General features: G+C 33.9%; 1 protein-coding gene across 1 annotated transcript; it reads left to right on the forward strand.

Annotated features, from left to right (window-relative positions):
* Positions 1–494: 494 nt before the first annotated feature.
* On the forward strand, positions 495–3,329 carry fkbp7 (FKBP prolyl isomerase 7). The gene is made up of 4 exons (XM_052606827.1): positions 495–988; positions 1,219–1,370; positions 2,310–2,437; positions 2,546–3,329. Exons 1-4 carry the CDS (start codon positions 762–764, stop codon positions 2,705–2,707), a joined length of 669 nt encoding a protein of 222 aa, XP_052462787.1. The 5' UTR covers positions 495–761; the 3' UTR covers positions 2,708–3,329.
* The last annotated feature ends 9,667 nt before the right edge of the window (positions 3,330–12,996 follow it).

The following is a 12,996-nucleotide window of genomic DNA, read 5'->3' on the forward strand; positions in this document are numbered from 1 at the left end:
GAGTCAAAAACCTGAAAGAGGCCTCACTCACAGAAAGACGATATAACAGTCATATTTTAAAATTTAGAAAAGCGCAAACTGATTCATTGTCCAGTTTCCTGGATGACAGCTTAACCAATCATTATCAAAGTAATAAAGTAAAACAACCAATAGGAATTATATCAGAGTGATAAAGCAGTGAAATGTATTTAGTTGTATTGTTGTTAATGATGATAGTCTACCTTTAGATTTTAGAATAGGTATCATGATTAAAATATTGTAAAATGCTATTAAAATAACAATAATAACCTTAAATAATTTAATATAAATAATTTAAAAGTTTGTTAACCTTTTTCAACCATTTAGCATAAAACATTTTCAATGTTGTTTCAACGTTAAAACAACGGACCTTATTTCAACCATATTTCAACGTTGAACGCTTTTTGGGGTTTGCACTTTGCAGACGATCCCCTCGCAGCCGCCTGTGCAAGTGTGTACTTGTGAGTGTATTTTGTCCAATGCGGAGGAAGAGTCGTTTTGAGGAAAATAAGGTTGTAGCTCGATCGTTGTCTACGTAACTACGAATGAAAAGAGGTGTTGAAGCCAACAGTGTTAACTGTGCAGTGTGGCTTGACCTTAAAATGCTTAAAATGTTTGCTTAGATTCAACCCATAAACTCACTCGGATTTTTAATAACACTCCAAAAGTGAAGTGTGAAATGTGAGTACTGTCTGGGTGGCGCTGCCGCGTCAGCTGCCCGGCCCCCGCCGCCACGCCGTCAGATGTGCAAGATGTCTCCGCGATTTACATTTTACTTTTGTTTGATTTTGTCTCTGCAAACCTTGAATCCCTTCGTTGTATTGATTCGGGCAAATGAATCAAATCAAGATGTTAAAATTGAGGTAACGTTTCTGCCAGAAAACTGCAGCCAGAAAGCCAAGAGAGGAGACATGCTGAATGCTCATTATGATGGATATCTGGTCAAAGATGGATCCCAGTTTTACTGCAGGTAAACGCAGTTTTTTTTTTTTTTTTTTTAACAAATAAAGTTGTTGCATTAATGTAATGCCGGTTATATTTACCTGAGAGAGAGAGAGAGAGAGAGAGAGAGAGAGAGAGAGAGAAAGAGAGAGCAAACAGTGTATTTCGTATTTAATGGAGTTTTAGATAAAAGCTTAACGATAAAGTCTTTTTATTTCCAGCCAATGCCACTTAAAGATGTTCGTATTAATTTTCTAGTCGTTCGACAAACACGGGTCACCCGCACTGGTTTGTGTTAGGCGTTGGAGAAGTTATTAAGGGCCTCGATTTAGGGCTGGACGGCATGTGTCAAGGGGAGAAGAGAAAAGTTACAATTCCTCCGTCTCTGGCATACGGCGAGAAAGGAAAAGGTAGGTCTCTTCTGTCTTGCATTCATCAGACAGACGTTCTCTCAGTTCAAATACGAAAAGAAAGTAATACAGTCCCTTACACAGGTGGCGCTGTTTGGCTTTTTTTTATTTTTTATTCGAGTACTCTTTGTTGTTGTTGTTGTTTTAATTCAATGGATTTGGGCAATATTTTAGATAACAGCGAAGTAGAAAATGAGAATTCTTAGTTTTCCCCCATATATTTTTTTAAAGATCATTTATTAAAAGCCCAAATTATAGAAATTATTTATTTATTTATTTATTTATTTATTTATTTATTTTACAGTAAAAAATTATGAGCTAGATAATTCATATTAATCTGAAAATTTACTTTAGTACATTTCACAGTGATTCCAAAGCAACTTAATGAAGAAGTAACACTTTCATTTATTAATCATTAACAAACATTATTGATGCTTAACAGATCATTAGTTAATATTTATTCGCATAGCTAGAAATATGAAATAATGCTCTTGTTAATGAACTTACTAAACAATACCTAATGATTAACATATGATTATTTAATGTAATTTGAAATGCTTACAAATGTCAGTAAACTTTCAGTTCATATGATCTTCATTTGTTGGTCTTTTGTGTAGACCTCTATTTACACATTTTAACCAATAATCTAGGAATTTTTGTTTATGTTTTGAAGTACCCAATCTAAAGTGGAAACTATTCATCACTTGCAAATATTTATAAATGTTTACTAAACATACTTTTATGAGCAGTCGTCTCAATGGCAAAAAAGTGTCCAGAAAAAAATAAAAAACGAATTTACCCTATACACGTTAACTAACATTAACATAACATTAAGCATTATATAATGTTTGTTAATGATTTATAAATGCAAAGTTCCAACAAAAAATGTAATGTTTAAGATTTAAACCATTAACAATCACCTTTTCTGTGATGGAATAGGTCCTGTACCACCAAATGCAACAGTGGTCTTTGAGGTGGAGCTTTTGTACATAACCAGAGGACCACGCAGCATAGAAGCCTTCAAAGAAATTGACGCTGATAACGACAAGGCACTGACAAAAGAAGAGGTAATAGACATCAGTTAATGCGTGTTAATTGTAATTCTCTTTGGCATACATCATTTTTATTTATTCATTATTATTGTTTTTAATAATTGATCATTTTTGGATTTACAGATTAAAGAATACCTGAAAATGGAAGCAAGGAAGTTAAACACACAGAAAGATGAAACCTATTTTGATGATGTCGTGGCAGATGTGTTCCATAAGAATGATCACAATGCTGATGGGACCTTATCGCTAAAGGAGTACAATGTTTATGGCCATGATGAACTATAAACACTACTAGAAAGACATTTTTATGCAGGTGGTGCACTAGACGTTCTCTTCAATATACATTTCAAACTTTAGAGTTGATGAACACCACTAAATATTGAATAAAGTTGACTCAGACACTAACTTGTCCTGGCATAATGCAAAAACATAAATAGTGCATATAAAAGTACCGGTACTTTTTAAAAACTGTTCTCAAAATGCTTACATCTGCTCAAATTTATCAACTTAGAATGTCCTTCATGCTATCAAAAAATTTTTCTTTTAAGAACTGTTCACAGATAGGTTCTTTGGGAAGCTAAAAATTGTTCTTCTATGGCATTTCTGCAAAAAATGTCTATTACAGCCTTGTTTTTTGAACACAGAACACAATGTTTGACTATGCACAGATTTACAATTACCAATAGAACAAAATAACCCATATTTACAACCAAACAATTCAGACAAATGAACTCAAGGATTGCATTTACAGCTCTTTTTAAATCATAATAATTTTAAATCATTATCATTCTTAACATTGTGTAATGTTGAAAAAAATTACTTGGACAGTATATTGTAAACAAAATGTATTTACCATATGTAAATATATAGTCCCCTGCTGTGAGCTAATAAAGAAGTTTCCATGACACATGGTTCACATGATTCCATAAGGGGGAAAAAGTCACATTTCATTGTCAAATTTTTTTTTGCAAATTAGCCATTCAAATTTTGCCATACCCATTAAGAACACCAGGTGGCTCTGTAATACAATTGTTTAAGTGTTGTAATGCACTTTCCTTGAACCTCAAAAAAAAATCAGAGACTTGTAATTGTGTAATGGATATATATATATATATATATATATATACACACACATACACATACACACATACTGTATATATATATATATATATATATATATATATATATAAGTAGCCTGATTTTTTTTGATTGGTGAATTTGTGGGAGAGATAAATCATTTGTTCAGTGGGGGGAATTGTAGTGTTTTAGGATTTACAGAGAAGCATTATACGCTAAGAGCAATGCATTTTAACCATTACACATGCATTTCCCAAACAGTTAGAAGTCAAAGAAATTATTAAATGAGGCCAAATCACGCAGAGAGCTGACATTTTTGAGCAAGGACTCAAAACTTGGTTTTCATGTAAAACTCTCGACTCCCTCAACTCTCCCACATGCCAAAAGTGACGTAAACCATGTTAGTGCCAAGATTCAGAGCAGATCCAGACAGAGGGAGAGGGGTTACAAAAAGACGTTGAAATTACTGTTTTACTTTAAATGTAAATTGTACTATTCAAGGCAAGTCAAAGCATTAAAAAAAAAAAAAAAAATTATCAAAGGAGCATTTTAGCATAAATATGAAAAAAATAAATAAAATAGAACAATTCCAAAACAGCAATTTCTACACTGGCATTGCTACTCTTTATGCCTTTGACTGTTAAAGTTGGGCTTTGACAGACAGATGTCTTATGTGATGTAAATACTGGCTATAGGCTTAGGATGGGTTAGATGTCGAGTGGCTTTACCTTTAGGGCTTGGTGATTACAGGTCTACTAGAAGGAGCGCTATTTAAAGACCACTAGGTACAGTTCTCTCTAAAACAATAATTTGTGTCATACTGTACTTCACCTATGTCAAGTTCCCATGACTAAGCTGACGTTTGATTGTTGACTTGTGCCTCAACTTTTTATAAATTATCCCACAAAATGCCAATAAAATGACTCCTATATGTTGCATGAATTTTAACAAAGCTTCATTGTCTGAAACTGAAATGCATTTATTGTGCTCTGCATTATGGGCAGTCCAAGCACTAAGAGAAAATGAAGCTCTTTATGAAATCTGATGCTTGTCCCTGCCCTCCTATTTATAGAAAAAAAAAAAAAAAAACCTTAAGGGCATTTTTCAGTGATGAACTATGATAGTGAAAAAAAACTGGACTCAAAACTACCCCTTCCCCCTAACATTTCAAGTACCCAGTCATCCATAATATTAGAACATTGCATAAATTACAAAATGTTATAGAATATCATGGTATTGCGATCACATAATCAACAAGGTTACGGTTATAAAACACTAAAACTAAGACACAGAAGGTTTTTCTACTCCCCTTTATGGGAAAAAAGAAACAGGAGAAGGCAGGCTTCCTTTTGGCATGTAAGACTGCAATTGTGTTATTTCTGTAAATCATGTGCCATTTTTATTTATTTATGCAACAACCAAAAAAAAAAAACAAAGAAAAAAAAAACAAAGAAAAACCAACCATACTGTTATTGTGTAGAAGTGTGACTGCAAAAGATACAAATGCTGAAGCAACAGGCACAAAACATAGTGTTGCAGGTAGGATAAATAAGGCAAAGCACACAGAATAGCAAGAGGATCAGCAACATTTAAATCCAACAACAGCACAAACAACATCTGCAAAAAGTCGAGTCAGATTCCAATCCCAAGAGTTCACGTATTGCAGCACTCTTGAACAGCAAATGGCAATACCACAACACTGAAGAAAATATGTTTAATCCATTCAATCGATACAGAATGCACAGTACACCATAAACCCGTTTCCAACTTTTTCTATTAACTGGTTTTACTATTTCCATCTGTCCTCTGTGTTTGTTGTGTTTATTCTGGTCTTAAAGCATTTCACTCCTTTTTTGGCACACTCAGTTTGGATCACCAAAGTTGTTCTACAACAATGTTATAGCATGGGTTCAAGATTTGTCTGCATCTTGTTGTTTCAATAAACACCAACAGCATGTAGGTGTTTTATAGTTTACACATGTTTTATTTTTACACATGTAAGTCGTATATCAAGTCGGCACATTCAGACTTGACAGGTCTGCACTTTATGAGGATGGCAACAGAAAGAACCCCTGAATAAACACCTAACCAGACGTGTTTACAAGGGAGGATGGCCTAGAGAGATTTAAGATGATCCGAATAAATACAACATTTTGTTCTGCAGTTATAAAAATGTGTCTCCTCTTTCATTATCCTTGTTTGTTATGGGTAAATATAATTGGAGAGTGAAAATATTAAGTATTTTAAAATGTCTGTCATTATTAAAGGGTTACTCCACCCCAAAATGAAAATTGAATCATTAATCACTTTACCCCATATCGTTCCAAACCTGTAAAATCTTTGTTCGTCTTTGGAGCACAATTTAAGATTTTTTGGATGAAAACCGGGAGGCTTGTGACTGTCCCATAGACTGCCTAGTAAATTACACTGTCAAGGTCCAGAAAAATATGAAAGACATCATCAGAACAGTCCATCTGCCATCACTGGTTTAACCGTAATGTTATGAAGCAACGAGAATAATTTTGTACCCGAAGAAAACAAAAACAACAAATTTATTCAACAATTTGTCCCCTCTGTGTCTCTTTGCATCACGAGGAAAGACCGAGGCAAGTTGATAGATTTAATTTTTTCTGATAGTGTATGTAAATAAGAAATGTGACTGGGACATGAATTTACTTTGATTTAAAAAAAAAAATTGCCTCATTTTAGAACACCACCACACACCACTGATATATATGTGTGTGTGTAATTTAACATTGAAGTCTTCACTTCTTCCAGAAAACAGTTTAATTAGATAAGCAACATTTAGTCAATGTGGAGAACAGGTCTGAGCGCTGAGGTCATACAGAACCTATTCATCATGGCCTTAGCATTTCCCCTTCACACACCAAAGGCCCAGCTCCCTTTACAGCAACCCCCCAGACCCTCTCCTTTACATCTGCATTTCTCACTATGCTTCTCAAACCATGGAAAACTGTATTCACTGCTTGATTTGTATAAAAAGCTTCAAGTTACTTCAAAAAAGAGAGAAATTACATTTTGTGAACACTGAACAAGTATTTGACAAGAGGACGAGAGTTTTTGAATAGATCTTGTTAGTTTAGTGAATAAAAAGAACCTGGGCCAAGCACAGGCAGTTTTGAGAGAAACTATAAACATGTGTCTCTTCTAAATTTTGCAATGGTTTCACTAACCAATGGTGCTTTTTAGTGGAGGAGGAGGAGAAGGAAAGCAATACATGATCCTAGGATTAGGAATGGAGGCTTAGATCCATAAACACGAACACTGAAATGTGTAATTTCCTAATATGCCAAGTAACATATTTTCTCTCATCAATGCCAAGATATTGAGGGAGTATGTGAAGAAAAAAGAAGCAATGCAAATGTCCATTATTTTGTAAGCAATAAACAATAGTAATTAATTTATTGTTCCAAGCCCTTAATCCTGAATTGAGGGAACATATCATGGAAAGCTGCAAGTAGCAACACACATATACTAACAACGGGCCAAAAAATTATGCTATGCCTGGCTGTCGTTACTCAGCTAACAGCTATTTAAAAGGAAAAATTGCTTGGAGCTATCTTTTTATCCACATTTGAATGAATCAACTTTTTCTGCTGAGACATGCAAAATGTTTAAGCATGCAATTATCAATTTCCAGCGCTGTAATAAAAAATAAAAAAAGCAGTCCAAATATCAGATAGCTTGACTTCACTGACATTTTGTACAATAAAATGCCAGTGTTCATCCAGGAAAGTTTGCATAAGGCTATCATAGTTTTTTTTTTGTGCTTTTTAACTTTCAGCAGCATTGAAGTTATCAATCACATCCCCGCAATGGGACAGGCAACAGACCATCTACACTAACCACACATTCCTGTAATGGAGGGTGGTGGGGGAGGGTAAGTGGTGTGACTACTGCTGGAAGTGGACACTGATAAAAGCAGTTTAACATGAGCAGTACAAGGTTTATTATATATATATATATATATATATATATATATATATATATATATATATATACACATATATAAAATATAATTACGCTTTCATCATTTACTCAAGTATCATAATATAGTTTTACAAAAAGTGGAGCCTAGTATTTTCTCAAAAATAAATAAACTTATATATAATAAAAGATAAATGAATTAATGAATTAATAAATATTAATTATTAAAAATAAAATGTAAAACATTTTGTCTCATGTATGACATATAACATTATACACAAAGCAAGAATAATTAAAGCATACACATCATATATAAACCTAGCTGAATTATTCCATAAAATTATTTTATCATTTGAAATTCCTTGTTCTACTAAAAGATTGCATAAAATTATATTAGTAAATAAAGTGAAATAATTAAATATCTTCAAATAATAATTAAATATCTTCCGTTGGATTGGTGACCCTTTTGGTTAAACCACGTGGAAATGCCATAAATTACCAATCTTCAGAAAATGTGATTTATGCTTTGAGGCTGACCTGTTAGTCATAACTCTTGTGAGTTTTTAAGTGTGTGACATTATTTTGTCTACCTTGAAAAGTGTGGATACTTCCAAAACCACGTGTGTGCACCTCAATTATTGATTGAGATAAAATCTGTAGGAAGGCAAAAGAGAGAGGAAAAAATTAGAATCAGAATATTGTTCGAGTATCCCATCTCCCAGAGAGTATTTCTATACTGAAACCATTTCTAAGCATCACCCCTGACCTCAGCCCTCCCCTGTTTTACGATGCTCTGGAAAATCAGGCCCTCAATGGCGGTCCCCTTTTGGAGCCTCCTAGCCAAACTGTCTGGAAAGTAAACAAATGTTTCAGCCCCACATTCAAGTAGACGACCACCATCCTCCCCCCAAGATATCCCAGCAGTGAGTCATACAGAATATCCAGCCATCTTGCTTTTGCTAACATTTTCCAGTAGGTGCAAATCATTTCCCCTCACTAAGGGAAAAAAAAAACTATTTAATTTGTGGTTCCTGAGTTAGAAGCACAAACCTCAAAAGAGTCCTCCCCCTAGTTTCCTTTCACTGGGTCTACATCAAAAAGTAAGGGTACCTTAAGATTTCTCTCTTTCAAGTGATTACATTTTTAATTGTCATTGACTTAATCCAACAACAGCCTGTAGCTCAGACTTTAGCTTATCTTTAACATTGTAGGCAACATTTTTTAGAGATCTACTTAAGCCCAACATGTTTTAGCGCAGTGGTTATTGGTTTTGGAGGAGGTCTTCACTAAAACATGGCTGAAGGGCAAAAGCAAATGGAGGGAATACTCTAGCAGGATGGTTGAGACTGATACAACTTTGTGTTAGTCAGGCATATCATGCTTAAATAAGGATATTTTACTTTATTCTGAGGCTGTAGGCCTGTTTGTAATACAGGGTCATCTCAATAAATTAGAATGTTGTGGAACAGTTCATTTCAGTAATTCAACTTGTGTATTAAATGAATTAAATTCACACAGACTGAAGTAGTTTAAGGAATTGTGATGTAAGCAATTCACTATCTCAACAAATCAGAAAAAAAAGGGAATTTTTGGCCTTCTGGAAAGTATGTTAATTTATTGTACATGTACTCAATACTTAGTAGGGGCTCCTTTTGCTTTAATTACTGCCTCAATTCAGCTCTACATGGAGGTGATCAGTTTGTGGCACTGCTGAGGTGTTATTGAAGCCCAGGTTTCTTTCACAGTTGCTTTCAGTACATCTGCACTTTTTGGTCTCTGGTTTCTAATTTTCCTCTTGACAATACCCCAAATATTCTCTGTGGGGTTCAGGTCTGGTGAGTTTGCTGGCCAGTCAAGCACACCAACACCATGGTCATTTAACCAACTTTTGGTACTTTTGGCAGTATGGGCAGGTTCCAAATCCTGCTGACACAGCAACTTCAAAAAGTTGGTCAGCAGAAGGAAGCATGAAGTGCTCCAAAATTTATTGGTAAATGGGTGCAGTGACTTTCCAAAAACACAATGGACCACAACACCAGCAGATTACATTGCACCCCAAATCATCAAAGACTGTGGAAACTTAACCTGGACCCTTCCTCCAGACTCTAGGACCTTGATTTCCAAATGAAATACAAATCTGAAAAGAGGAATTAGGACCACTGGGCAGCAGTCCAGTTCTTCTTCTCCTTAGCCCAGGTAAGATGCCTCTGACATTGTCTGTGGTTTATTGGATTGGCTTAACAAGAGGAATACGACAACTGTAGCTAAATTCCCTGACACATCTGTATGCCTTGACCCCAGACTCAGTCCAGTTCACTCAAATTCTCTACTGTCAGATCAGCAGTCTTCCCCATGATTGTGTAGCCTAGTGAACCAAAGTTAGAGACCATTCTGAAGGCTCAGGAAACCTTTGCAGGTGTTTTGAGTTGATTAGCTGATTGGCATGTCACCATATTCTAATTTGTTGAGGATTTTTGTTTGAGAATTTTTTGTTAAATGTGAGCCAAAATCATCCAATTAAAAGAACCAAAGACTTAAAGTAGACTTCAGTCTGCATGCATTTATTTTATACACGTTTCACAATTTGAGTTGAATTACTTGAACTTTCCCACGACATTCTAATTTATTGAGATGCACCTGTATATGTCCTCTCACATTTATGAACTTGAAAACATTATGTGAAAGATTCAAGACTCATCTGACAGTCCTTAGATGAGTTCACCCCAAAAATTCTAAAGTGTTACCAAAAATTCTTAAGGTGTAAAAGTGATATAGTGTATGCTGAATTTGGAGCACTATTGGTATAAATCACGGATTCACCTTTGTTTTTCCAAAAAATAAAAAATAATAAAATAAATAAAAATAAAAATAATAATTATATATATATATATATATATATATATATATATATATATATATATATATATATATATATATATATATATATAAAATGTACATTCATGAGCACTTATTATTTCAGGGATATGATTTGAATCCTTTAAAGAAATTAAAAATAATATCAGTTTCTCGTTCTTTATGGTATAATACTTTGTTTATTGTATTTATTGTAAATAGTTTTCAAACACCAGTTTAGAGGTCAGAGTTATTGTTTATATACAGCTGCTATATTTTCAGAAATGCTAGAAATAAAACCTCTGGTTCAAAGGAAGAAATTGAATTGATTCTTGACAAGAAACTGAAGAATACTTTTGATGTTAAAGACCTCTCTTTATATGTGGAAAAGTTTTCAAATGTTAATGCAGGGAAAATACAGACAACCATATATATTGTAACAGGAACTTCCTCAACCACATCTGGAAACAAACTCTCCCAGGAGATCTGGCAGACGCAGATCAAAGGATCAAAGTTATCAGTTAGTTAGTAATCAGTTAATAAGTAATTAATAATGAGACCAAGGTCATGAAATATGTCTTCTCATGACCTGTTCAAAAATTGTATGTACTTAAATTTAACAATTCTAAAAATTAATTACCCCCTTTTTGGTCTTTAAAAACATGTGTGGTAAACATTTGTACATTGAATGGATAGTCTGCATGCTCTGGATTTTCATTGCTTTGTGCTTTGCTTGAATGCAGACAAATCTAGTAAAGATGGTTTTAGCAGGAAAATATGTCTCAAGGTTTCACATTGGAGGGATCATCACAGATTTCCCTTGGGATTTACAAAATGTGCAGAAATAGTTAGTGCCTGCTAACAGAACATAGTATGTGGGAGGTTTCAAACAGGAAGAAGTCTTTGTTCAACTTACATTTGAGATGCAGAGATCCTCTGACAATAGTACATTCCCCCTGCTTGGTTAAAAAACATTTGGTGCAAATCAGAAAATCATATCAGATCAAAGAAAGAGATAAAACCAGAATGAGAATTAAGGTTAGGGATTTGTACAGTCCTTAAATGTGAGTCATTTATGTTTGTAAGTTATGAAAGTAAAAATAACAAACAACAAATGATCTACATAACATGGTAAAATGATTAAGAGTGTTCCTTTTTCTTTGGATTATTTGTCATAATTAAATTCTGTATTAAGTACATAAATACGAAAAAGAACGGTTTGAAAGGAAAGGGTTAAAATACAAACAAAATGCCGGATTTGGGAAAATACTGTAAAGCAGCATTCTACGAAATCAACTTCATTTTATATTGGCGTAAGCACTGGCTGGAAATTTAGTTTATAGCTGTGTTTGGCAGCCGTTTCCTTGGAGATCTAAACCGTACTAATTATTTCCATTCTCTGTGAGCCTTTGCAGCGGGTCAAAAGTTACTTTGATTAAAGTTGATCAAACAGCACCACCAGTATGTCTCTGCAAGGTTTTGTGCATTTACATTTTTAGCAGACATTCAACATACAAAATGCACTAAACCACGATTTATAATGTACTGCTAAAGATCCTAAATACAAGTCAAGACAATGAGCAGATCGTATATAGATGTGGGGATCTTTTGAGGTCACTGTGAGGTTAGATGGATTTTGAAGAGGCTTGTCTTAAAGTTTTGGTCAACAATAATGTCACTAGATTAACAACAGTATATTTTTTAAATATACGTTATTAACAGTGCTTCAATTTATTTTTACGCTTCTTTAAAACTTTGAACCAGTATTCCTTGCAGCACATCAATATAAGCCTAAGAACATTATGGAAACCATTGGTCTAGTTTAGTATAACACACACATATATATATATATATATAGATATATATGATCTATCCATACCTTTCGTTTTCCTTTAAACTGTGTACAGTGTCAGTTTTGTGGAAAGATTTAATTGCTGAAAGTGAAAGTGCACATAAAAATTCCTGGAGAACAAAAATTGGTGTATTCTATTTTAAAACAACATGCTGAAAAAGTGATTTTTCTTCTTCTTCTATCATTACTTTGGACTGCTGCCAAAGCCTTGAATTTTATCTCAAAGAACAAAACACCCGTATTACATTCAGTGTTTCTATGTTCTATCTATTTACTTGGGGAAAGTGAACACAAAAAGACAAGCCAGTACAAGTCAGTATCTGGCCATTCTCCAGACGAACATTCCTTTGAATAAATCAGTCATTGTATTTAAGTGGGTGGTGCAATAAAGGGTTCAGCATTTGTCACCATTTTCAATGCATTTCATCACAGTCAGTAAAGCATGCATCTCCTGCTAAGGAACGCAAGATAAATCTAGTGTTTTAATAGATATTTAATACATTTTAGTTTTTAGTTAACTGTTGTGATGCTTAATATTACTTGAACTTTATTTTCGACAAGGGGAAAATTATTTTCCACAGCACTGCACTTGTTTGACACACACAACAAAACACATAATACAAAAAACAACAACAAAGTTTAGATAACCCTCATAGCCCTATACCTACGCCTTGAGGGCAGTATTATTGTAATGTTGTATGTAGATTTTTTTTTTTTTCAGAATTTTTGTGCTGAATAGAAATTCTATTTATTTGAAAAATATTTTTGGAACAATATTAAAGTCATTACTGTCATTTTTTTTAAAAAATCACGCTGACTTCAAATTTTTGAACAGCGGTGTATA

Source organism: Carassius gibelio, chromosome A9 (assembly GCF_023724105.1).
Source record: "Carassius gibelio isolate Cgi1373 ecotype wild population from Czech Republic chromosome A9, carGib1.2-hapl.c, whole genome shotgun sequence".
Taxonomy (NCBI): domain Eukaryota; kingdom Metazoa; phylum Chordata; class Actinopteri; order Cypriniformes; family Cyprinidae; genus Carassius; species Carassius gibelio.

What these genes read in the sequence shown, in the direction of transcription:
- fkbp7 (XM_052606827.1), top strand. Translation starts at nt 762, where the DNA reads ATGTGCAAGATGTCTCCGCGATTTACATTTTACTTTTGTTTGATTTTG. An exon ending in GGATCCCAGTTTTACTGCAG is followed by an intron (nt 989 to 1,218) that starts GTAAACGCAGTT and finishes TTAATTTTCTAG; the next exon opens with TCGTTCGACAAACACGGGTC. An exon ending in AGGCACTGACAAAAGAAGAG is followed by an intron (nt 2,438 to 2,545) that starts GTAATAGACATC and finishes TTGGATTTACAG; the next exon opens with ATTAAAGAATACCTGAAAAT.